Source organism: Diceros bicornis, chromosome 2, assembly GCF_020826845.1.
Source record: "Diceros bicornis minor isolate mBicDic1 chromosome 2, mDicBic1.mat.cur, whole genome shotgun sequence".
Classification (NCBI taxonomy): domain Eukaryota; kingdom Metazoa; phylum Chordata; class Mammalia; order Perissodactyla; family Rhinocerotidae; genus Diceros; species Diceros bicornis.
This window is the reverse complement of record NC_080741.1, coordinates 10,440,374-10,468,132: the sequence shown is the minus strand read 5'-3', so window position 1 is coordinate 10,468,132 and position 27,759 is coordinate 10,440,374. Positions and strand designations below refer to the sequence as shown.

Here is a 27,759-nt window from a genome sequence, read left to right as displayed (position 1 = left end):
TTAACGAAATGGAAAACTCCTTCAGGGAATATGAAAGATTCCAAGTTTCCAAAGAGTACAATTACTGTCTAGTCCACCACCTTTGGCAGCTCCACAGTTAGATTAAGCATGAGTCCGTGGAATATAAGCACATCAATACAGAAAACAGCGCGGATCTACGTGCACGTTTCTGCTCTCTGCAGGGCAGCACGCGGGCATGCATTTAGGAGTTACTTCATGTCCATGTTGCAAGGTTTATAAATTTCCACTTCAAACAAAAATATCCTTTGTAATGTAGTAGTATTTGTGCAAATTAACTTGAGGTTTGGAGAAGAAGAAAAATCCTTTTGTGCTTAGATCACTGGCATTCCACCTCAAATGTTGGTGTTCGTCAGGCTGACCCCCTCTCCCTTGTCTCTTTGCAGTTTTCATTTCCTTGGAGTCAGCTAACGCATTTACACCAGTGTCACCTAAATCTCTGATCAGCAACCTCATCCCAGACGTCCATGTCCAGTTGCCCACTGTACTTTTCCATGTGGAGGTTCCTCACTGTGTAGAATCCACGAGGTCCCTGAATGAACTAATTTTAGTGTCTCCTCTCTACCGTATGTATTCATTCATTTATAGTCCCTATTTTGGTGAAATGAACCAGTTGATATAGGGACCTGGGAATGATCCTCGACTCCTCTTTCTCCTTCACCTACATGTTAATTCTTTGTGCCATCTATCTTCTGACAAGTTTCTACATGCCTGTGCAGAGTACGGGTTCTTGAGAAAGAAAGAACTTGCTCTTTTCTCCCTATGCCTTCTGGCACCATGAGATGTTAAATAACTACTGAAGACATTTACAGCGAAGAAAGCAGGGATAAATTTGTCCACTACTCAAGTTACATGCAAAAGGTTGTTTGAATATTGAAACGATGAATTATTCGGTTCAAGAAAGTGCAGGTGTGAGTTAATGAGTTATTATGCAAGGAGCTGTGCTTTACACCTGTGTTTATTGGGATGCCATCCTGGCATGTTTGCACTTGGTTCAGCGTGTTAGTTAATCCTCTTGAGAATTTTGGGTGCCTATTACTACAGCCTAATATTTTGAGCCTCTGGGTTTTATTTTTGGCTTGGGAAACACTCAATGCACCTCATTTGTTGGTAAATTGTTGGCTAATTAAGTTGGATTCACATGTCCTGTCAATACGAAAGCAGGAGCAGTTTTAAGCTAAGAGACGTCAGCTAATGACATGTACTTAGAAGCTGAAACTGGCCAGATTTGCTTTGAGAAACAATTCAAACTAAGTCCCCTCCCGGCGATCTGTTTTATTTACTGAGAGCTAAAAATATATTTCCCATCCAGTCATGCAATGCATCAGTGGCAAGCCAAATGGAACACATTCACCTCTCAGCTAAAAGACTTTTTAAGAGTTTCAGACAAAGTTTCGCCAAGCTGAGAGATGATGGAGATGGAAAGTAATGCGCCAGTTTACTTACTCGGATCAAGTAAAGTCTCAACATGTCCAGTAATAGTCCTTTCATTTGGAAATCTAGCCTCCTTGTCTCTTGTGAAAAAGAAAGACTGTCCCAAGTTCCCTTCTCCTGACCACTTGCTCTACAAACCCTTTCAAGACATGACCTGACAGCTAAGAAGGACATGAGCTTCCAAGCGTTAGCTTGTCCTCACCATGACAATGTAATTAGGCCCTTGTCGTTTGAGACCAACAAGAGAACATGCCCGGAGGACAGGATTGAGATGAATTAACTGTTTATGTTGTGCTTGATGCTTGTGTGTGTTGAGTGCTTCTTTCAGACATTTTGGTCAATTCCTTAGTAAATGACAGGGTGTCACTTGTTTTTACCCTTCCACGTATAAAAATTTTTTCAGAGCCTCTTACTCTCTAGAATCAGACTACAAAGCCCGAGAGCATTACTTAATAATTGGGACTTTTTTTTTTCTTTCAGATTTTTACATGTTTATTTTCTTAGATGGAAATTATTCTAAGCTGAGTAAATAGAGGGCTATCCTGTGTAATTGTTCGTATGAGAAAATGAAGTATGCCAATGGCTTCCCTCCTGTCCTTCACCTCCAACGGACATAAAATATGCCCCAGGAATCTAAAAATGGAAGCTGCCTTTATTACAGCAGTGCCGGGAAGCTGAGAAATCATTAGACGCGGTGTCAATGTTGCCATTAGAAATTTTACTCTTCGGGTGTTTAATGACAGTTCCTGAAAGTTTGCTTCTGGCAAAAACCTGAGCCCCAAAGTCTCAGCTGGGAAACAGATTATAAAAATGAATTTTCAAACAATCTGTCCAGCTGTGCTTTTTGGTTATCTTTATAAACTGAAAAGCAGCCTCTATGACAGGATTCAATTCCATTAGAGATTATGCGATAAAAAATACTGCTGAATTATTTTCAATATTCAATTTAAAATAATGGCTCAGTAACCTAATGAATTTTAGAAAATAGGCCTCTGCACAAGGAAAATCCTACCTGATCAGAAATTAGGTAAGCATGCGCACCAGCTACCTCAGAGAGAGAATACCTCGGGATCATATATTTACTCAAAAGCCACATTCTGTACGTGTACAATGTCCTTCCACTACAAAATAATAAAATCCTCTTATCTCAGCAATAACAAAAACTAGATAACAATTAATAGAACGACTTATTGCAATCCCTTAGCAAGGTAGCAGGAGCCAGAAACCATAAATGTACCCCTCAGTGGCTGATTTTGTAAGTAGGGCAGACACATCCATATACATTCTCTTCTTTCTATGCTCTCTCAGCTTGTGAAGATGCCCTAAAGTCCATTTGTATCTACACACTCTCATCCTCTAGAAAGACTTCTTACTTGCATTTGACATTTCACCCAAATAAAAGTTTTCTCGAACTGCAGCTGTATATTTCCAATAGCAGAGAATCAGACTTCTGGGTAATAGAAATGCCAACCTTCATTTGCATGTCTAAAAGCCACTTATTTCCATAAAACTAAGTTCCTCCATGTGACTATTGAACATTTGCAGGTGCAATTTCCAAGAGACTGAGATGAGGCTGCTGCAAATGTGGCCCTTGAAGTAAAAGATGATCAAAATAAATCGAATGATCATCATCAAATTAGTAACAACTGAACATGAAAGCAGAAGATATGGTAATGAGCAACCCCCTCCACACTGAAGTGTTCATAATGAATCTTATAAGAAGCTGAATCAAAAAGGATAATGAACACTGTGCAAACTGTCTTTGAAAGCTTGATTTTTTTTTTGTCTATCAGTATGCACCTGGCATGAGATGGTCCCAAGTATCCTAGCCCAGAGGCTGTGCTGACATTGGGTCTCTCTCCTCTTCTCATCTGTCACCAAGTTATGCAGCTTCTTTTGTTGAAATACCTCGTGGATTATTCCTTCTCTTGTACTATTTAGGTTTCTTTGTTTGCAGGCAATAAGAACTAATTCTGGCTACTGTAATCAGAAAGAAATTTATTGGAGGGAAGAGTGATAGCTCTCAGAAAGAGGCACAAAGGCAGCTCCACGGATCTGTGGCAGGGATAAATAGAGGGTCTCAACAGGGCTCTCAACAGTTAAACATCCTCTGTCTCCCTCCTAAAGGGTCATATCCCAGGGAAAGAGTGTCTGGTTGACCTAGCTTCAGATGGCCCTATTCTCTCCAGTGGGGGAGGGTGCGACACCTTGATTAACAAGATGGCATCTGATGGAGGAGGCGTAGTTCCCTAAGTAACATCAGGATGCTATTACCAGTGAAAGTGAGAATGGCTGCTGGGAAACCCAAACCAACGTATATCCACCATATTCCTCCTAACTAGGCTCCTGTCTCCTCAGGTCAACATGTCTCTATTTTAACTTAATAGTTGGGGAAGTGGAGTTGCAGATTAATAAAATTGATGATATATCCTCTGGTTAATGTGTGGATCTGCTCAGGAATATACTGACCAATGGATGTATAGAATCCACAGGAATATTATTAGGCTCAGAGCACTTACTACCTCATAAAATAGTCTGTTATTCAGATTTTGGGAGTTTTTCCTTTTGTTGAGCTAAAATCATTCATTCTATTGCTCAAAAGATATTTATGGAGTCCCTAGGATGCTTCAGCCACTCTACTGGTGCTGATATAGCCATCATGGACCTGATAGTCTGATATAACTTCTGCCCATCAATCCTAATTCTACGCATCAGCTCTAGTTCTATATTTCAGAACAACAGAAAGTAAATCAAATAGCATAGTGAAGTCTAGATGCACACATACAAACAACAGCCAGTTAGACAGTATGACGGAAGACATTTTCATTCATTATATATAATATAAAATAGCTTAAAATATATTCTCCCCAAATATAAAATAGCTTAAAAAGTACTTAACAAGAAATTTGTAGGTCTAATGTGAAGACAACTATGAAAATTTACTAAGGGCCATAAAAGATGACTTGAATAAATAGAGAGACATAACATATTCCTGGATGGGAGGACTCAACATTGTAAAAACACCACTTCTCCTCAAATTAATTAAAAATTTAATGCAACCCCAATCATAATCCCAAAGTTATTTTCTGCTTGAAACCTAGTCAAGATATTTTCAAGTCTATACAGAATAATAAATATGTGAGTATAGCAAAGAAGCTCTTAAAAATGGGGAAGGGGAGTGAGGGACTGATCTACTAGATATAAAAATGAACCATGAAGCTGAAATGATGAAAACAGTGAAGACCCAAAGCTCAGTGGAACAAGAGAAAGCCCAAAACATACAGACACATATATGTACCAACACACATGGACATTATATTAGAAATTTGTAGGTTAAGATTGAAGGGTATTAGAATGAGCAGACAACCAACCAGGAATAAAATCAAATCCCTACTATACCCCATACCTCATATGAAAACAAATTCCAGTTGGATTCCGATGCAAAATAAAACCAGACAACTATTAAAAGAAAGTATGTATACGTTATTGTTAATAAACACTTGGGCTTTCTAGACAGATTCTAATAAAATCTTGGGCTTTCTAAGGAGGAGATAAAATTAACCACATAAAACTTAAAAATGTCTCTACCAAACTTTTCCCTTACCTAAACAAACAAAATGGAACATATTTAACAGATAAAACCACAAGTTGGACAATATTTATAGCCTATGTGACAGTCAAAAGGTCAATTATCTTAATAGAAAAGTGGCTCCTAAAATTCAATGTGACAAAGATAAGCATCTCAGTGGGAAAAAAGGACAAAGGGCATAAACAGGTAGTTCACCAAAAGAGAAACACAAATTGCCAGTGACCTGTAAATAAATGCTTTCCTCAGTAAAAATATAATAAATGTAAATCAGAATGCAATGGAGTTGGATTATCAAATTAGCAGGGATGAATAAGATGTAGGGTGGTGAAGATGTGAGTGAACACACTCTCTCTTACATTGTTGCTGGAAGTAGAAAGGGATACAAATTTTCTGGAGGATAATTTGGATGAATTTTTCAAAGACATTGAAATTTTAGCCTTCCTTTTAACCAGCGATTTTATTTTTAGGCGGTTACATAAATAGAAATCCATACATCAACCTATAACGATTAATATTTCAATCATATTAATAATATTGAAAACTATAAACTATCAAAAGGTTGGTAGGATAAATTATGGCAAGTTGATATGATATGGTACCAGGTAGTCATTAACATTAATAATATAAAAGAATATTTAATGTCATGAAAAACATTCACTATAAATTGTTGAATGAAAAAAGCAAGTTACTTAAAAATTTTAAAAGTATAATTATATATATGTATACACGTATATATTTAACTAAGTGTATGTTTATGCATGTAATTAGATGGACTCAGACAAATGTTAATAAGTTATTAATAGACAGTAAGAATACAGATAATTAGAATTTTATTTCCTTCTGTGAATCTAAAGTTTCTATGATGTATATGTATTATTTTGGTGGTAAGAAAAAAATGAAAAATGTTTTTTTTAGATGTACTTTGTTTAAAGCAACAGAAATCCTTTTTTTCAACTGAAATCTTATGTGAAAATCCAATTCACGGAACCAATAAAAGGAGTAAAGCGGGGGTGGCAGGCCTAGAGCCCTGTTCCCTTGGTGGGCATCCTTGAGTACCCACTTTGAAATGTCAGGGCTGAGGGAATTCTGCTGAGAAACCATCGCACGTAAACACCATTCCCAGGACTTATGTGATGTGTTGTTAGTGAACCCACATAAGGTCCCATGATTGGTAGTTACCACTATAGTTACTCAGAAACTGTTTAATAGCTCATTCTATTTAGTTCACTATATTCTTTGCAATATATTCATTTGTTAAGCACTTTTTTAAAACTTTTCTAGATTTTAACTTTGCATTATATTAGTTTACTTGTGGATTAGAACTAGAAGAATTTTGTCATCATGAAATACCCTTAGAAAATTGTAATTTGATACCACCCCCTCAGATTGTATTGAAGGTTGATATGAGAAATGACTACATGAAGAATGGATCTCCATCTTCCCTAAAACTATTATTAAATACATTGTCTATTATGGTGCTCAGATACCCTCATATAAATACACATGCGATAAATTCCCCTAAAATTTTAGTGCCACAAAGATGTTTGCCCATTTTTATAAATAAGTATGACTTTCTTTTATAATGCTGTATTATTCCTATATAACTCATCATGTTTCCCTTTTGGCTTTGGCTGCCAGAAAGCTCAAAGCTGTATTTATTGCCAAACCACAGCAACGAACTGCCTAATTTTTCGGAAAAACTCTATCCCAAAGCACTTGAGTGTTTACCCTCAACTAAATGGTCCCATGATATGCATGGCTCATGTTATGAGTTGTCCCAAATCCAATTTGGAAATAGGCAAGGATTAAATCACAAACAAACAAACAAACACATAAGTGATTTGGACTAAGCAGGCTTGGTCTTTGGCAGTAGAAAATGCTCACACCTAGAGTTTGATCTGTATCAAATGCCTATTAGGCACGTTGCTTACTCTGGAGGACTGCTCTGCAGTGAGTGTCCCTGAGTGCAGCCATGGACATTTGAGTCTTTCTACTACTGAGGCCCACAACTGCTTTCACCCATCCCAGGATGCTGGCTCCTTAGAAGTGATCTGCACAGCATCCAATGAGGATATCAGGTTGAAAATGGTGGCAAAAGAGCAAGGTGCACATGAATTTGAAGTTTATACATGGACTGTAACCTTTAAAGTAGTTAATAAAACAAGATCTTGCTGAAATGGATCAGGAAATAGACAATTTCACATACAGAAATGAACAATTCTTAGGCATTGAGGGGTGTGTGTGTGTGTGTTTATTACAACATTCAACAGTAGACTAAAAATATCAGGTGACTTAAGACACTCTTTTACCTTTCTGGAAGGTCAAATACATGTTCTTATTATTAGCATTACTTACATGATTTTATAACATGTTAAGTGCTGAAAAGGGCATAGAATGTGGAAGAAAGGAAACCAGAATTTTTTGAAAGACTGAGGCAAATTGTTTACCTCCGTTATTTCATTTAAGGGACACTAGTGTTCCTTTTTTCTGGAATGCACAAGCTCTTTAGCAACCTGTCTAATAACAAGGTAAGGCATGAACATAACAGACGCTGTGTTGGAATGATTTGGATACAAGGACCCAGGAGAGTGGACTCTGATAATGTAGTCTTGGTTATAGTGTCATAAGAACTGGCAGGGTTGCTTTCTGTATCAGCAACAGACACCCTCAAAGCCTGTGAGAAAAGCTTGGACCCCCGCGGCTCCGCAGTAAGTTGGGTCAGCAGCCCAGAGCAACAGGTTGTCATTATAGAAAAGATTTGCCGTAGGTTTCACAGGAGTGTCAACACCAGCCTAGGAGCAGGTGGACCAGGCAGGCTCCTGGGGCCCCAAATATCTTCCTCCTTTTGGAGGCTTGCCTGCTATTCCACAGCTGGAGTTTCATTCAGAGTAGCAACGTTTGGCGCCCCAGAGCCCAGGCTCTGGAATCAAATCTAGTTTTAAATCCCAGCTCCACCACTTCCTGTTGCCTGGGTAAAGTGAGTATAGTCCCTAACTTTGAGTCTTTCTGTAAATTAATAAGAACGTCCCTGGAAGGCAGTTAGCCAGCACCTGGCTCATGCTGCACCTTCAATATATGTCAATTTTTATTATTATTTAGAATTAAAGTACCACTTATCAAAATGCAAATAACTAAGGAGGCATACCCTGTTACCAGTTAACTTCAGGAGGGATTCTCACCACTTGAATGTCAACTGAGATGTAGTGGGCAGCAAGGGATCCAGGATTGAAACCTGGGAGAAGCAGGTAATTGGGCCAAAGGAGAGAAATAGCTTTGACGTTTTGCTTGGAGCCACAGTGATTCTTCCATGTGGAAAAGCACCCAATCGTTGCAGCTATCCAGGCGCAAACCCTCGCTGCTGCAGAAAGGCAATCTAATTGCCGAATCCAGATCACAGGACCTGTGGCCCTTGGGACCTTAGGGACTGCCCCTTTCTCTATCAACTCTTCCACCCCAGAGGGTTCTATAGATGCAACTTCTGTGGTGAGAGGTATTAAACTGTAGAGCTGCCACATTAGCTCTTTGTTCTCTGGCCTGCCACAGAGCATATGAGAAGACTTCAACACTGCTGAGTGTGGACGTGTGCACACCCTGAAGAGGCTGATTACATGGGTCCTTGCTGTTAACAGCCAATGGAAAGCCACTACCCTTTTCTACAAATCAGTTGTGCATCCCTTGGCTTTCTGAGTAGAGACTTCCACTTGTAAAGTCATCCATCACTTCCATAAATCAGTTACTTGTAGATTGCAACATCCCCTCCTGACCAGCAAGGAGAGAACAGGAAGTGGCATTTTGGAGACTTTCCACTAAGCTGTTGTGTACAAATGGGTGAATTAGTATGTTTTTCGCCCCAGGGTACCCAGGAGATGCTGATTCTGACACAAACCTATGTAAGAGAGTTTCCATTTCGGCTCCTGCTAGGTCAGGGGGGGGTCCATCTGGGGGCACACACACGGATTCACACATCCAGTTTGCTGTGCAGAATGGGGCACTCACCTGTTAGGCCAGCGGCCTCGGCAGACAGGAAGGCACTCCAAGACAGGAGGAAAAACAGGCCTGTTTCCAGCATAGGGAACTCGCACAGTTTGGTAAATTTGGTCAAGTGACGAAGATGTGTTAAGGGAAACGACAACTGCTTTTACAGCTAAATCTCTCTCTTGGCTGAGAAAAATTTATCTGGTCGTGATCATTTTAGAATAAGAGAACTGATTTCAGACCTGCCTGGGTGGCGGTACCTCTCACTGGGACTACCCTGAAGGCCAGTATGACTTCCATGCTTCACTGGGGGCGGAACACTCCAGGAAAAATGCAAACCCGTGTTCAGACAAAAAAGGTGTCAGCTAACTGCAAGTATAAAAACTCTTGAATTTGGCCTTGGCCCTTGGGGTGTGCCCCTCAGGAGACTGTAGCAGATCCGAGAAAACAAAGCCACAGAGAGTGTGGCTGGGTGAGATGCTGCAAGTGCATCAGCACGGAAGGTGACCACTGCTCCCTGGGGAGGGCCAGTCAGTGGACAGATCACCTTGAACTCTTCTCTCCTGGGGATGGAAGTGGGGTCAGGAGGAACATGTACACTCAGTGATAGGGAAGCTGCCCATGCCCTCTTAGAAGAAGTGGGATGGAGGAAAAGGTTTATTATTTCTAGGTCAGACAAGAAGCCCTTTGGCAGGAAATGGTTCATTTTGGCTGGGATGACACTTGGTCAATAGCCTATGAGTTGCAAACAAAGCAAAGCCATAGTGATGTAAGTCAACCAGAGAATGGGTTATGGGGAGAGGATTAGGAGTGTGTGATCGACAGGAAAGTGTTATGTTGCAATTGAGTCCACAAATAAGATGTTATGTTGCATTTTTACGCTTCTAGAAAAAAATCTAAAGAAGATTTCACATTAAGAGATGTTTAGCAGCAGGGCAGGGAGGCAAAAAGCATGACCACTGCAGTGGCAGATCCAGGTCCAAGTCTTGACTCTACGAGTCACTGGTTGTGTGACTTCTGAGCAATACGTTAACCTCTCTCAGCCTCATTTCTGCCCTATGTGAACTGACAATGAGAATAATATCTACTCCCACAAGTGGAGAGTAAAATGAGATGAAGTATATTAAAAACGTTTTTTAAAGTCTTAGAAAGCCCAATGCCAAGAAGAGACAGAATAACGTCATGGTTGGGAGCGTGGCCTCTGGAAGCCAACTCCATCTGGCTTCATCGTCACTGTATCAGCTTGGACGTGTCCCTTGGCCACTCTGTGATTTGGTTTCCCTGTCTGAAAATAGGGATAATAATGCAAACTACTCTTAGGTGTATAAACCTGTTACTACATGTTAAGCCTGTAGAAGAGGGCCCGGTATGCAACAAGGGATATGCAAGTTTTTCTACCAGTGTGACTTATATTAATTTGTTTTGTTTCCAGGAAACATCTTTCCAGGAAATAGATTCAGTAAGGATCTGGAAGCAATTCTTTATCTGGAAAAAAACATGGGCTGCTCTTTGACACTTTTCAGCATCCCCTCTTGTTAGTTGGAGGGCAGGCTTTGTTTCTAGTGGGGTTTGTTCCCCTGAATTCCCTCTTCTAGTTTGTCCTAGAGAAGGCTTAGGTCAATTTGAGTAACAGAATATCAAGTGGCATAGGGCATTCTTTTCTTTCAACCTCCAGAAAGTAGTTCAGTTCTGGGTTGAGCCCAAGCTTGTCCAGAGCCCAGGGGCCTACACCCTAAGGAGCCTTTGTCTCATTATGAACAAGGTATCGAGGTTATTACAATGGAGGGAATGACTGTGCATCTGCCTCCTTCACAGCCTGAGAGCCAAGGCCATCAGATGCTGTATGATCTCTCCTGCCACTGTGACTAAGCTCCTGTCTCTTCCATCTCTCCACTCTTTTTTTCCAGATCAGATCCAATCTCATGGCAGATTTCCAATCTCCAGGAATTTTTGCCCTTCCCTTATCACCTTGTTCGCTCATGTGTCCATACATTCCCTTCACATCAGGCAGAGCAGAGTTTCAGTTTCAGTTCTTCCACCTCGTGCAGGTTCTGGAGCCAAAAAGCCTGGGTATAAATCCTGGCCCTGAAATGTTCTAGCTGTGTGGCCTTAGACAAGTTGTGTAACCTCTATGTGTCAGTTTCTCCAGCTGTAAAACTGGGATAAGAACGGTATCTCCCTGCCAGGGTTCTTATAAAAGCTATCTGAGATAGTCCATGCAAAATGCTAAGGACAACGGCTGGCATATGGTAAAGTTCTCAACAAATGTTAGATGATATCATTATTATCATATTCATTATTACTGATACGCGACCCAGAGTGACCTCCTTGAGCCTCAGTTTCCTCCCCTCATGCGTAAAGTGAGGATAATAATAATTTATCTTACAGGGTTGATTCAAATGAGGTGATACAGATAAAGGCCCTGGAACATGTTAGACATTCACTAAATGTTGCTATCATCATTACCATTACTCTATTCTAAATAACATGTGACATTCATCATAATTCCACTTAAGAATTAAGAGGCAATAGGGATTAGCGCTCAAGAGCACGGTCTGCCTCTTGGTTTCACTCCCTGGATTTGAATCTTGGCTCTACCTTGTACTAACTGTGAGGCCTTGGGTAATACCTTACCCTTTCTAAGCTTCAGTGTCCAATAAAAATAGTATCCGCATGATATGATCATCGTGAAGGTACATGAGGGATAACATGTAGAACAAACAGCAGGAGCCCTGACTTCTATAAGTACGAGGTAGATTATTAATCATTGTTTTTGTTAGAAATCAGCCCTACCTTTTCTGACTGACTTTATTTTTGTCAATGGAGTCGACACTCTCCAGCATTTCCAGGACAGGACTTTGGAGTGGCCTGTGATTCTCTCCTCTTCTTGATCTCTCACAACCAACGAATCACTAAGTCCCAGAGATTCTCCTAAGCGTCAATCTCCTTCCTGATGTCCCCCCACAGTTCATCATCACAGTTTCCCTTGCTTCTAATCTTCCTCTTGTGATTCATCCTATGTACCAGTTCCTCATTTATGTTTTAAAAACAAGACATTCAGCGTGTCGCTCTCCTGAGTAGAAACCTTCAGTAGCTAATTGTAGACCATAGAAAGATGCTCAGACTCCTTTGAATAACACTCCAAGATACTCCTCAAGCTGACTCCAACCCACTTGTGTCGCCTCGTCTTCCATTGCTCACCAGCTCGAGCTCTCTGGTCCTTTCAGGCACACCCACCATGTACCATGTCAGCCCATCCCTGCACCTCCATGAATGTTGGTCTTCTGAATCCTTCATTGCATAGCCTTTGCAGACATCAAATCCATCTTTCTGGCCAAACCTAAGTCCCCCTTTGCATGAAAACACTGCTTTTCAAATTATTTTCCAGAATCATAAGGTTGGTCAAGAGTCTACTGGACTATGCCAGACACAATGGAATCATCCCCGTTTGAATTTTTAGAGTTCTAATAAGTGGGCTGTGGCTTTGGCCCTCACTTTCTATCCAGCTCTTATCGTAGAACTTGTCTTTCCAAGCTTGTCACTAATTGAAGGCAGAGTCCATGTTTTATTCATCTTCTGACTTATTTTAGAAACCTTTAGTAGAACCTAGCATTTTAGCAGCTGCTCAGTGAATCTCTGGGCCAGTCCCCATGGAAAAACATTCCAACATTTTGCTTTCTTTGCTGGGGCCCTGACCCCTCTTGCACCCTTCTTCCTTCTCTTTTCCCCAAGGTCTTTGGTCCTTGATCCTTGGCTCTGACTCTTCTTTCTGGTTTAAGCCCTCACACTTGACATTGGCCTTCTGGCTTTCCTCCTCAACCCTGACTTACTTTTTCCCCATCCAACTGCTCTGAGTGAACAGCCCACCAGACCAGCTTCCTTCCCTGGCTCAAATCCTTTAGGAACTCTACCCATCCTCCAACCCCTCTACTGCAAAAGAGGAGATGAGATGACACAATTGTTCAGATATGGCAAACATCATTTCTGCATTTCTTGCAGATCCTCTTCCATAAAATAGCTGTGGATGTGGATACCCACAGTCATCTTTGGCTTGGCCAACCGTGTGAGCTAGTGATTGACACAAGCTTGCAAAGAAGGAAAAGAATACCCAGTGTATCATTTCCAGTAGATCCTGTCTTGTTCTCGACCTTGGATCTTCAGTTCTTCCTCTTGACCTTAATACAGCCAGTCCCGGCGCCCCCTACCCACCTATTTTCCTAGGCAGAAATTTTTTAAGACTGTTGATATCCTAGGATCAGACAGTATCAGTAGTGCTAGAACTGGCCTTGGACAAGAAAAGAGCCTGGGCCCCTCTGCCGCTGGTACCAACCTACCCCTCGAGGATGACTCAGAACTGAGATGGCCCCAGTGGCATTGTGTCACACTTGAACCAGACTGTCTAGTCATTTCTTGGCCTGGACATCTTGGCCTAGCCATTTCTTGGTTGTCCATCCTCAGAAGCATTTCAGGGACATTGACTGCTCTTAACAGTCCCCAACTTTCTGCATACACACAAAGGATATCAGCGCTGTGACAACAGCATATGCAGACCCCATTGCAAATGAGCCGGCGAAGATCCCCAGGAAATTCCCCACGGACTGGAAGAATGCCGCAGCATCAAATGTATTTGGATTCTCCTTGGGACTGTAAATGGATATAGAACTGAAAAGAGAAGAGGGTGAAGGTTAGTCAGTGGCTTCCCTCTTATGGCCCAAACACCAGATGTCAGAATTTAGCACCCACTTTTGGGAAAGGCACATTTTCCTACAAGGTTAGGTGCTGGTTGGAAGAGTTCAGGGGAAACCGATATGAGGACAAGAAGAGGTGGAGAAAGTGGAAATCTTTTCCCTTCCTTACAGCCCGGTCCCATGGTATCCATATATTGCTGCCAGTCAGTAAACATTTTTATATTGGAAGGGTCGTAAAGAATACTGTTTCTGAGCAAACTGGGCATTAAAACATGGTAGGTGTATAAGGAATCTGCTGAGGAGATAGATAACCGTGAATTATTTAGTGGTCATATGTCTTCAGTGCTGTTATATATTCACAAATGTTCCTGATAAAAAGTGCACTTTTATGGCCTGTGCACAAATGGGTGATACAAATCACAGCGTGCACAAAATATTCGGCTGCGATCTTGTCATAAACCACAAAGTATTCCTCCTTTCTAGTGTAACCCTTCAGAAACAGAGCCCAGACGACATTCAGAGCATCACAGTATTAACCCCCGGGGAGAGACAAACCCCTCATTTTCCCACTGAAACGAATGGCAGCAGCTGCCCGAGGTCATCTTTTATACACCAATTCTGGTGCCTGCCAACAGATTTATTTCCATAGAGAAAAATCAATCCACCAATACGCGATCTGTTCACTTAAATATTTTTGAGGAATTTACACTTGCTTTTGTTTTTTAACCAGGGCCTCAAATCCCAGAATGTTAATATGAAGGACAAGGTGTGTCCTATTTTAGGAAATATGAACTCCATATTGTAGCATTAAAATGAACGGATGTGCTAGAACCAGTAGCTTTGGGGAGACTAATGAAGTAACATTTCAGGTTGTTGTTTTTTTTGCAGTTTTTATTTTAAAACAAGGTCTTTAAAACTAATCAGGAAAAATCAAGAGTTTCGCAGTGGGTTCTGGAAGGGACTTGGTAGCAGCATAGAGAGAGTGAAAAGTATACTAGACACACTGACTTGAGATTAGATTGGATTTTACGGAGATATAACTGAATCTTTTATGGCTTGGGTGATTGGAGTATGTTAACTCTCTGACCTAACTTTCTGTATCTAGAGACTAGTTAAGAGGGAGCGGCGGGAGTGGATTCCAATTCTCCTACACAAAGATGTGCGGCGTAAGAAAGGTAGTTTTAAATGATCTTAGTTTTCCCCGGATGTCTTTAAACCCCTGAAGTAGGCCAAACACTTCTGCTTTGATCATGTAATTGGATAAGGAAGATGAATGTGGATCTCGAGCGGAGCCCTGAAATGTATGCAAGAAAAGGATTGCCTTTGAAGTGTTTTTCCTTTCGTAAAGTGTTGTGCATTGCAGAAAAAAAGGAAAAGCAAACCTATATTCTCATATTTGGGTCTTTGGTATCTGACAGCCCTGGAAAGGGTTTAAAACCCTATGGCCATTATGAAACTTGGTGCCCAAGGCTGCAAAGCTTGATGTGGGAGTTGGCATTACCAATACAGTTCTTCATTCCACTGAAGAAAAATAACGATGAGAAAACATTCCAGTTGCATTCTGCCTTTCAAACAAAGGTTTTTGCGTAGTAACAAAGCTTTGTAAATAATTCTGTAAATTCCTGAGGCTCTACCAGTAGATCTGACCCGTAGAACAAGACCTCTTCACCTCCATCTCCACCTCCACACTCCGCCGAAAGTGTTTTCTCCATCCGGATGCTTCCCAAACTTGGAGCACCACCACATCATTTGGCCATATTCTGTACCATTATTTATTATTTATGCAATGTTTTTCTTTAAACAAACTCATTTTTATTCAAACGCAAGAGCTTTTGTTAAAAAATAGTTAATGAAAACATAGGTTTGATATGCTAATTATATTTATTTTTAATACATAACAGATTATGTAATTATTAAATTTGAAAAAAGTGTTCACCTGTGTGTCAGCTAAAATCATCTGGTAACCCCATTGGTTCGTAGTCTGCATTTTGGGAGATGTTGTTCTCATCCTGGGCTCTGATCCCTACCCAACAGGGTACAGCCAAACGTCATACCTTCCCTGTGATGTTTGACTTAACTGAAGGGAAACGCTTCATTCCCCTTGACCCATGGGGCTTCTCCATTGAGTCTGCGGCCCTAAAGCTCCCCAGGACGTCTGCACTGGGTACCTGCTCTGTGCCAGGTGATGCATCAAGGGCAGGGTGCTGGGGGCAAGCCGGGAAGCGCATAGAGAAGAGAAGTAGGATTTGAGTCAACAAACATGTTATTGAACATATGCAAGGCGTAGCGAGGCAGAGAAGCCTAAGATTAGATGATGACTAGCTCTAGTCACAGCGCGGAGGGTGATTTTGTGAGAGAGACAGCATTTAATGGTGCAAATGAGGAGGGGGCACTATTTTAGAATAGAGAAGACGTGATTTCAGCAGGAAGTGAGTCAACGGACAGTGAGGGGAGATGGGGAGAGTGTGAGCAAAGACAAGGAGGCAGGCGAGCCGAGGACACTTCAGAGCAGAGCTCTACAGTTAGGGCTGGAACACGGGGAGCACGGAGCTGGGCACCTGAGGAGGGTAGAGGTGGGCAGGCGGCATCACTCAGAGCTTTAAATTCCACATTAAGAACATACAAAAGCCCTCACATTTACATAACATTTAGCCCTCTTACACATGCATTATAGCTTTATGTGGTCCTATAACATCTCTGCGAGGGAAACAGGGCAGGGATTGTTATGCCACTTTTTCTTTCTTTCTTTCTTTTTTTCATAAAACAAAGAAACTAAGGGTCAGAGAAATTAAGATCATACACTATCAAGTTCAAAATGTAAATTTCTTGTTTCTTCCTTAAAAAGGTGATCTTCTTGGGAGGAAAACATGAACTCAGATCAGGACAGTTGAGTGAGCATTGCGCTGACTATAAAGGCAATAGAGTTCAGGTACCAGAACCTTTCATTTCATGCCTGGGTGGAACATGGGCAGCACCACCTGCATGCAAGGATAGAGCGGGGTGCATTGTACGGGGCAACAGTCCCCGCTTTCCCAACCCACCAGCAGGCGAGCCTCGGGGCTTCTCGTGGAAACCTACTCTCACGGCTGGCTTCCACTCCCAGACTTAAGCTTTGCTGGGCCTGGCCTGGGTCTTACTCCTCCCTGAATGCCCAGGACTCAGCCTAGTGGCTGGGCTTCAGGCTAAATGAAGGCCAATGGCATGGGGGCTGGGTGACTGGAAAGTAGGAAGGAAGGAAGGAAGAAATACAGGCAGGAAGGAGGTTTGCAAAAGCCAGTCATCTCTTGAAATGAATCATCATCTACAAGCTTTTCTATCAGGCAGGGACTGTATGTAGTGGTGTTGTGGTTACTTTTAGGGTCGTCAATCCAAGCCTGAAGGTGACACTTGAGACTCAAGTTGAGCCTCAAAGATCTGACTCTTATTGGCTGTGTGACCTTGGGCAAGTTACTTCATCATGCTCAGACTCAGTTTCAAAATCTAGTAATATGGAGATAATAGTATTACTTATCTCCCAGAAGTGTGTGAGAATATGAGGTACATTTCAAACCTGTATATTTATCTCGTGTTTTGTAGGCCCATTCACTGAGTGTTAATTATGTGCACTAAAAATAAACACTCAATGAATGTTGACCCTCATCACCATCATCATCATCATTCTGGTGAAAACTTCCACAAGCCTCACCATGACAGACAGCAGAGAGCTGTGGCTGAACCAGGCCTCAGCTCCAACTGCAGGGAGATGGGGCATGCTCCCCTCCCGGCACACCATGCTTCCAGGTTGTTGCAGAGGAACTAGTCACGTTTGCATGGGAACAGAAGGGTCTCCAGGGAGGAAACAGCCATAGAAGTGAGGCTAAAAAGTTGTCATGTTCAGCATGGAGCTCTTGGCTCCGTGGATCAAGTAAGGCAGGGGCGTCCTCAGCAGCCTCAGCTTCAGCAGGGTTCTGGCCCAGGACAGGAACAGGTCGGGAGGCTGAGCTCGGTTGCCTCTCCCCTAGTTTAGTGGAGATGCCCTGCAGGCAAAGCCCTCTGGCTTCTGGTGAGGAGTGAGGCAAAGAAAACAGGAGCCTTGTGGCCCAGGGAGGTTGCATCCCTCCCAACTTCCAGGATTTTAGGAGGTTCTTCCTCCAGGCTCTACTCCCTGGTAAAGGAGGCATCTCTCTGGGCTCTGTTTTCAGCTGCAATACTGAGCCTTGCTAGGGATTGCGGAGCAGCAGCTGCAGAGGGTGTTTTTCGGAAACAACCAAGGGTTTGGGTAGCAAACCCAAGAGACGACGGAATATCACGTTCCAGCAGTTTGAGCTCTTTGGACTTACAAAGGAAACACCTCCTCCCCTGCACTGAGGGAGACACTTGAACCACTAATGGGAGTGGTTCGGGGAGGGGAAGTGGAATTCCTGCTAACCCGTGTGGTACTTGTTCCTCGGGACACCACTCTGAAGAGGCACTGTTTATAGCACAAGCTGGTGAAGATGGATCTACAAGCCCCAGATTTCTGGGAAAGTATATTTGAGTAGGATGGAACCAACATCCTTGAAAACGACGTGACCAGAAATACATAGTGGTGTTTAAATATTCATCTCATAAACTGGAAATAAGTCCAGTTTATTGATTAATTCTATTCAGGGACAGATTATTCAGCAAAAACTAGTTTGATGATAGTATATCATATCCATTTTCAGAAATAAATGCGTGCAGCATCTTTTATTCAAAAATTTTGAAATGGATGAAATATCCTGAATTCCTTTGATGACAGCAACATGCATAAAGCATCATGTTGCTCACTGTATCACTGAAGATTCACAGACATGATGGCAACTCCAGTGTTTCTCAACTATCCATCTTTTCATCTTCATGATCTTCCTTCAGGGAACCCACCTGGCAGCTTAGGTAGCGTTAAGAGCATAGAAACTGAATCTGAGATCTGGGTGCAAATCTCAGCTCTGCCCCTTACTGGCTGTGTGATCTTGAGCAAATTCCTTAAACTATACACACCTCAGTTTCCTATAAAATGAGGATGATTATAATAATACGTATCACATAAGGTTGCCATGAGAATTCAATGAATTAACGTTTATAAAGCACTGGAAATGGGACCTGGCACATAGTAAGAGCTAGATAAGCATTTCTTAAGTAAATCATCCTTCTTCTCATAACCCGTCCCTCTTCCTGTTCCTCTTCCTTCTCTCTCCTTTTCTCGTTTTTGAATTGAGAGCTTGGTTTAGTTGTAAAAGAAGAGTATCATATCAGAAGTCCCACCAGCACCTCAACTGTAACAGAGCTGAGATATCACCCGCTGTCTCTCTCACATTCTGACTGACCGGTTCCTGGTCTAGGATCTCAGGGTGTCAGAGATTATTTGATCTTACAAATTGTTTTGTGCAGAATGGTATGTGCACGTATGCTCAAAAAATGCTAGTGATGAAGAAGAAGAAGGGGAAGGAGAGGGAGAGAGAAGTAAGAAGAGGAGGAAGAAGAGAGGGTATGGCAATTATGCTGAGAGTGAAAACGAGACAATGTTGGGAAAGTCTTCTATAAATGGTACCACCATTACTGCCACCAACACCGTCCCCTCTGACTCTGGGCACCTTCCCTTTTTGGACCCTACTGAGTCACCCCTATCCTGATTCTTACAGTCTTTCTCAAGATCACCCAGTTTCCAACACCATCCACTCCTGTTATTCTTCACGGCTACTGTGAAAATATTTGCCCCACAATTACTCACAAAACTACCCAACAACATCAAGCTCCTGGGCAGCTGTTCTTTCGTAACAGTACTCTCTTCCGACTGGTCCTCCCAACTGGCGCTGCCCACGCACTGTCCCAGGCGCCTGATTGGGACAACCTGCTTCTCCCATCTCCCACTTCCGTCTCACTTCCTTTGTTAACATGAAATCAATGCCACTCAAAAAGTTTTAAAAGGAAAGTATTAAGCAAACACATTGTATCCCTTTCAGAATTTCTATGACTTTAATCATTAAAGAAAGAAATGAGAAAATGATTACCATAGCCAAAGATATACAAAAGGACCTTCCATTTTCTCTGCTAAATCTTTAATCCTTAACTAAAAGTTTTCTAACTACTGGCACTAGTTTATTAAAGAGTTCTGTATTAGTTGGGATATATGTATATATTACATGGTTTATTGTTTTTCCAATCACTGCTTCCAACTGTAGTATATTGAATCCCTCTTTGTGCTGGGTAGTAGTTCCATTAACGATGTCTTGGTCAAATTCCATTATTCACCTCCTTTCAGTTATTAAAACTTAGTGCGGTCCAGCTTAAAACTTAAATCTTCAAAGCAGGATTTTTCTTCTCCCTGCAGAATATTCTAGAGCAGCAGGTAGAATGACTTGGAAGGGAGAAGAGGGAAAGGAATTTTTTCTCCCCCTCCCTCCTGGGCTCCAGTGCCCCTGGTGTTGGAGACAGAGAGGAGGGATGGGGCAGCCAAGCTCTCTACCTTATGTGGCCCACTGCTTGTCCGTGGTGGGCAGGGCTCCTGGCCTCACTCTTGTTCCCGCTTGATCCCTCTCTTGGAGGTCTCTGTTGACATGGTGGCACCTCCATTTTGCTGACAATCCCTACAGGGGCCACTCAGTCCTCCATCTGCCCTGCCAGCTATACACATTCCCAGTCCTTTTCTATGGCTTGGATCAGGGGCCACTTGGGCAGCTTGGTGGCTCTCACCCCTCTCTTGACCCCCAATCTCTTTTATTTGGGGTACCCCTGAGCACCTTCCATGAGGCATGATGTACTGCACTCAGTGGGCTCACCTTGCCCACTCCCCAAACACACCAAACCAGGGAGACTTCAGGTCTTGCTGACACAGACAGAGACGGCTCCAGCTGACTCCTTTCTGAAATCCTAGGCAGGTCCCTGTGTTCTTATGCATTCCCACTCCAAGAAGCCACATCCAAGAACTCCCTCCCCATCCTCTGTCTTGAGAGGGCCTCAGCCCCTCTGCAGTTTCCCCCACTGGGTCATGAGCTGGCCAGCCCTCTTCTGCAGGCAGCCCCAGTCTATCTGGGGGATTCCAGGGTGTCCCTTCCACGAAACTTAGGGTAGAGGCAGCCCCCCATGGAGAGAGGTAACAGCTTCACACCTCAAACACTGCACTCTCTCCAAGGATGACCCCCTTCCTTTCCCACCCCTTTCTTATACTGACTTGAGGCAAAGGAGATGGGGTGGGGATTCGAGGAAATGAGGCTGATTCTGTTGCCAATTAAGCCAATTGGGAGGTGTTTGGCCCTAACTGCTGGGGAGTCCTGATGCTCTTTTTAGTGTGGAGCCTTTTAGCAACGTTTGCTTTCATCTCTGCCCCCTACTCCCAATTTGGAAAACAGGAAAAGGCCCACAGGATGACACATCTTGTGACCTTTATGTTGGGGTGCTTCTAGTTCCTTTTCTCCCCATGTAGAGTTCTTTGTCATTCTGCTCTTAAGGATACATTTTAAGGAGAAACACAACGTAGAGGGGCGATGAGAATCCATAAAAGCTGTTCTATTTGGTTGGCTTTAAGAGTCACAGGTAAGAAACAAAGCTGAAGAAAAATTAATTACAGTACTATTTTGTGTTTAAAATTTTTATCCCCCTCCCCAAAAAAAGAAACAAGTGGATCCTTATCTATTATTTTTCTTTTAATAACTGTACCAACCTGCCCTTTCTCAAGAAGTTGCTTAATTATGAATAAGGAATTGAGTTTTATGGGGCCAAGAATTGTGTGTACACATTGGAATTCATTCTGGCAACTGCCTGCCCATTATTCTGGCTTATGTTCTGCCAAAGGTCGATGAAGCTCTGTCAAGAGAATCTGCTGTAAAACATAATGACTTCAGGAATTGGGGGCATTCCAGGCACCCTGGGAGGTTAGAAGAGATGCCTCTTAACAATAAGAAGCTCTGGCCAGAAGTTCCCTGAGCTTGAGTTAGAACCATAGGGTTTCACCTTCCCAAGGGCCAACGACCCCTCAGGGTGGAGAGTTGTGCTGGGGAGGCACATTAATTAATTCTTTCAGCTTCTCGAGGACCATTTAGTTAATGACTGCTTCCTAAGAATCCAAATTCATACCAAAGAGTGATTTTACATATCCTTGACAAATATCATTTTGCCATTTTGTTGTCTGGCACAAAAGAAAAAGACAAGGGGAATTCTGTGGAAAGTATAAATTATCTTATGTATCACGGCTGCCCTAGAATAATACAATCTCAGGCTGACTCAATGGATTGATTCCATCGACAAATATTTGTTGAGCACCTACTGTGTGCACTAAATATACAGCAAGAAAGCTTCTGACCTCGTGTTCCTTGCATTCCAGTGGAGAAGACAACACAATAAATAGCTAAGCAAATAAATATGTGACTTAATGACAGAGACTGAAAGGAAAAATAAAGCAGCATGAGGGGATGGGATAGAAAGTGATGGGGGTGCTGCTTTAGTTAGGGTGGTCAGGAAAGACTTCTCTGAAAAAGATTATTAAGTGGAGTCCTGAATGAGAAGAAGTGGGAAGAGCTTTCTAGTCCATGGGCAGAGCTCGCTTGGTGGGTCTGAGGAGACTCAAGGAGGCAGTGTGGCTGGAGGGAAATGAGTGAGGGAAGAGTGGTGGGAGACAGGGCTGGAGATCGGGCTGGGGCCAGCTCTTGTGGAAGCTTTCAGGCCATGTTTAGGACTTAGGACTTTCTTCCAGGGGTGAAAGGGCAGCCACTGGAGGGTTTGGGGTATGAGAGAGCTGTGGTATAGAATATTCCAGGTGAAGGCTATGTTAATAACAGTAGAGGAAGCTAGACAAGAAATGGCATGGTCCCATTGTACTTCTCAACATCTGGAGCAGACCAGGCGTCTCTTTGTCAGTCTGGATGCCACCATCTGAATGAGACCTGACAAATCAGAGCAGACCACAGGAGAAAGAGTGGGGTGGTGAGGAAAGAAGTACAGAAGGAGGAGAGTTTAAAGGACAGATGAATTTAGTGAAACAGCTGCAATGAGCATCTGAAAGGTGGTCATGCAGAGGAGAGACTGACCTCATTCTTTGTGTTTCCAGAAGGCAAGATAAAGTCCAAAAGTAAAACATTATAGGTAAAAAGATTTCAGCTTTATACTCTATTTCAAAATTTCCTAATTCTTAGATCTGATGGAAAATGGAATGGGATCTATAAAAGGGTAGTGAGTTCTCTGTTGTTGGAGATACTCAAACATAGAATGAGTTACTCACCAGGATGCTATGGAGAAAATTCATGCACTAGATGGTTAAATAATGTGGTCTCAAGGAACCTCCCACCCCAAGAGTCACCGACTCACTATTTTCCAACTTCCTCTGGGACTATTAGGAGAAGGACATAGGGTACTTTCTGTGCTAACCCAAATCCTGCCACTGGAAATGGCTGAGCGTTCAGTGAGTAAGCAGCAGTACTTTCGTGGGGATGCAATGAAGGCACCGATGATTCAGGTTGGAGCCGGGTTGATAAGGACATCAAGAACAGTTACAAATTTCAGCACAGAGTAAAGCCTTTGACAGATTCTTAAGTGGCTCTGGTCCATTAAGTTCCAACTTTAAGGTGACAAAGAGAGCTCTGAGTTTAAAATTGGTTAAAAGGGAAGAAGAGTTAAAGGAGGTTTGTTATGAACTATATGCGCATTTTCTTTAAAAGGAGATCTTAAATTACCTTGCAATTTAGCCTGAAAAGTCTTGTCAGAATTGAATTAGTCTGTGGGCTTTGAGAAATTTCCTCTTACACCTAATATTGAGAGGAAAGGAATTTGAGATAGTCCTAGAGATAAAAGTAACTTGCAAATACTCTTCTTGTTTCGTTTTCTTTTTTCCTTTCTTTTCTGAAGCAGAAACAGGAATTTGAATCCCACTTCTGGGAGCCTATTTAAAAGAGAGAGAGAGACTAATTCTCATGGTCTAATGGGAATTTCTACTCTTTCTCCAACTTTTCAGTTCTTTTAATCCTCAATCTTAGCTCCAAAGAGTACTGTGATATGTGAAAATTTTAGTTATAATAGATATAAAAAGATACAGAAAAGTAGGTTAATAGCCACTAAAGATGGAAATCTAGTTAAAATTATAATATAATCATTAACAAGTGCAAGCAAGACCCAATATTAATCCCCAAGGTTGACATGGAGAAGGGGGCCAGGTGTTTCAACATTTATTGAGCACTCGGAATACTTTGTCTTCCCTGTATTCCTAACTATGGGGCATTCACTAGGTGTAAGCACTGTGAAGCATTTTTGGAAACTTATCTCATTTAACCCTCACAGTAACCCCTGAAGCAGGTGCTATTATGATTTCCATTTTATAGAAGAGGAAACTGTGGCTTAGAGAGATTCAGTAATTTTATATATTTCACCTCATTCAATCCTTCCAACAATCTAATGAAGAAAGTACCTGCATTTTGGAGATAAACAGGCTCAGGGAGGATAAAGCATTTGCCCAGGGTAACTTCCTAGTAAATGGAGCAGCAGATATTCAACTCAGGTCTCACCTGTTGAAGCCTGAGTACAGTGCAGACTGGGAAGTGGGGACACTGGATCTACCACCTGAGGGTGCTCCCAGACAAACAACTCAACAAATGTTTCACCTTGTGGGAGATCAAGATTTGGCCACCCTGAAATATATCTCTTTACCTTGATTGTTTTCTCTGAGGGACATTTGACTTCCCCCACTAACTGCCTAAAGAATTTGACTTAATAACTCCTTCCTGGAACAGATTTTCTATCTGATGGCTGTAATATAATGTAAAATAGATGTTACAATAGAAAAGGCACCAACAAGCCCATCTTATCAAAAGTTCTGTCTCTGGTCACATTCTCTGGATGGCCCTGCAAGGAGTTGCCAGACAAACATTTATTTTTATAAGGGAAATCCCCATTTGTAAAGGTATCTCCCTCTCTGTGTTGGGAAGAGGTGGGATGGCCTCATTTCTAGAGACTTATCAATGTGGAAGGTGAGGCCTTAAATCTGCATAATAACCTTACTCCTGTTTACTGTGCTTTAGTGGTAATCTCCTGTAACTGACTCCCCCCACCCCCAACATCCTCCTTTGTCATTGGCTGAACATGGTATTTAACATGAGAATTTCTGCTATTGTGTTGAGAAACGCAGTGTCCCTGGTTTCTCCCCTGTATACATGTTATTAAACTTGGTATTATTTTCTCCTGCTAACCTGCCTTGTTAATTATTTGGCCAGCCATAAGAACCTTAAGGGAAGGGGCAGAGGGGGATTCTCCCTCTTCCCCCAACAACCTTCACAGGATCGAGGCAAAGACCACTCCTGGAAGTTTAAGACTTTAGGACTTTTGGTCCTAATTTGTAAGAAAAAAACTGCATTAGCTAATATACCCATTTCAATATGAGGAGTTTTGCTGACAATCTAGTGATGCTTAGGCCAGGATTTCTTCATGAAGACCTCTCCTCCACATCGAATGGGTTTAATATGAAACTATATCCCATGTCCCTTGGCATTCATACCAACACCAACTCAGGTCTTTGTCCTACACAATTTTTCACTCTGTGCTGCCACATGGTGATTACCATCTCTTTATAGTAACTACTAATCTATATCTTGGTGTCTTCATCTGAAAAATGGTGATGATCACAATTGTGCCTCCTTCACAGAGTGGGGATTAACTGTCTAAACGTGTGTATAGTGCTTCTACTCGGAACATAGAAAGCACTCCATAAATGTTAGCTGTTATTATTGTCATCATTGTTATTTGTATTAATATTATTGATGGAATGATTACTAGATCTTCCATCGTTTGCTCAAAAGAAATCAATAAAAACTGAACTCTATTTCTGAGAATATGGAGGCATTTAGGAATTCCAGTTAATGTGTCAATACATTATAAGAATCTCCTGGGGTAGAATGAGCAATACTTTTAGAGTTAGATCAAATACTGAATTCATCTTTTTCTTAATGAGGCCCACAGAGCAGAAGGCTACTGGGATAGTATCAAACAAGGAGATAGGTGCATGTAAATTGTTAACAATAGCTAAGCACAAAAGATCCACCGTTGCCTTACAAATACAACAGACTTCTAGCAGCCTTGCCAGAGAAGGGGACACCAAGGTAGACATACCACAGAAGTCCTGTTGCTATACCTGAAGCAAAAAATATTTGTGAACAGAGGGTGTCTAATGAAGTTGTGTGGAATTGCTGATTAGCAACAACAAGGAAAAATCATGAAACCAGTGAAAAATCATGAAATCACCACCGGTGATTTGCTCTCATGGCAATCACCAATTCACAGCTCACTGCATGCTACATAGAGATAAAGAAGAATCTGCAAACAGGCACTTGCTTGCATTGGGGCCTGCCGTGTTTCACAAATGCTGTGTACTTAGGACAGAGACGAGTGGCTGAATGAAATGCTAGTTTTCTCTGGCTGGGTCAAAAGACTTTTCATAGACAATGGGCTGCTTTCCTAATCTGGGTGCCTTTCATTCTCGCAATAGAAAAACCTCACTCCTATTATAAAGAGCTGCCTGAGACAGCCTGATGGAGTCTCTCTTTACCTGGTGACAAGCCAACTCCCAGAAAATATTTGCACTGATCAACTCATTCCCCCAGACCCTTCCCCTGTTCTTCCATTTATTAGCAATTAAGTGAGCAACTGGGCCCCAAATCACAACTTAATTTAATTAAGAATCTGCATCCATTTTTTAGAGTTGTAGATAATTTTGCTGGAGTTCAGGGTTATCTTTGGGGGCCAAGCACATAGTTATCTTCTTCAACTAATGCATTTTACCAAGGTAGTTGCCTCACCCCCACAGATTTCAATTTTGTGTTTGAAGCTTGGAAACTGCAGACCAACAAATCTTACCAAAGAGAGTTTTGCTTCCACATAATGTTTTAAAATTACATTAGCATCCAGCAGTTGCTATAAAGTGGATATTACAGAATGCTCAAGTTCCACAGAAGAGTCATCTCTGATGCTAGATCTTCAGGACACAGCTTTATCTGGCATAAGAATGTGGACTTTAAGGTATACTTGAATCTCAAACCAATAAAACTTATAAGAATTGAGAGATTCCTAACTCAAGCAATTAATAGGCCTTTCCCACCCCATGCAATACAGTTACTAAGAGTTGGGGTCAGAGGTCAAGCACGACAACGAACACTGCCTTGGGCCATTGTTGAGCTGTGAAGGAGCACAAACTACTGCTCGGTGCCAGGAGGTGGGGCCCTGTGCTCTGAAGCAGTCTTGAAGGATCAGGAGGATGGTTTTTGCACATCTAGGCAGACAAGAGCTCAGAGGCTGGGGGAACACGCAGGCTGGAAGACTCAGTTGGGAATTGGGGTAGAGGGAGGTCAGTGGAAGGCTTCAAGTTAGAACCAGACAAGCAAGCCACAATGAATAGTAAACAACCAGCAATGGGGCTGGGAAATCAATGATTCAGGGAGCCCAGGGATGGTGTGAGCCCAACAAAATGCATACATGTACTTTTCTGGAAGGAGATTCCTTAACTTTCATCACCTTCTCCATTTAGTCCACGACCTCAAAAAGGTTAAAAACCACTGAAGTAAGGGTACACAAATACTGGTGGTAGAACAAGGAGGGAGAGTTCAAAAGCCCAGGCAAACAGTGATCTGCAGAAGGTGAGACAAGAGGGAGAATCAGATAACCAGTGCAAGGTACAGGAGCAGGAGCGCCCTGGTAACGGAGGAAACCCTGTGCCTGAGCCATCACCTTTTACACACTTCCCGCTCAGGCTGGGATCATATAGGAGAACATATGTGAATAATGACAAGCCAGAAAGAGTGGCAATTCCTGACGTCTGATGAATAAATGAAAAGCAATAGGATATATCGGAGTACATGAGGAAGCCATTTGGGGTAAAACTAATTAGGCCTGACTTTGTTTTTCCAGAAAGGCCTGACATGGCCTGTTAAGCATGCATTATGCATCTGCTTTAAACATTTACAGTGTTCCAAAGCCAAGAATAATGGCTCTAAAGATAGGGATGTTGCCTCCCCTATATCAGCATTTCTTTAAGGATAAGGATTTCTTCCCAGGAACTGAGAATCAATTACTCACCTGCTTTAACTC

General features: G+C 42.1%; 1 protein-coding gene across 1 annotated transcript in view; it reads right to left on the bottom strand.

Annotated features, from left to right (window-relative positions):
* Positions 1-27,759, bottom strand: part of SLC9A9 (solute carrier family 9 member A9) — a 527,923-nt gene that overhangs the window by 267,281 nt on the left and 232,883 nt on the right. Inside the window, exons 7-8 of the mRNA XM_058551402.1 lie at positions 13,540-13,678; positions 9,038-9,143 (exon numbers count right to left, since the gene is read on the bottom strand). Of these exons, the coding sequence (XP_058407385.1) occupies positions 9,038-9,143; positions 13,540-13,678 (245 nt within the window). The remainder of the gene's footprint in view (positions 1-9,037; positions 9,144-13,539; positions 13,679-27,759) is intronic.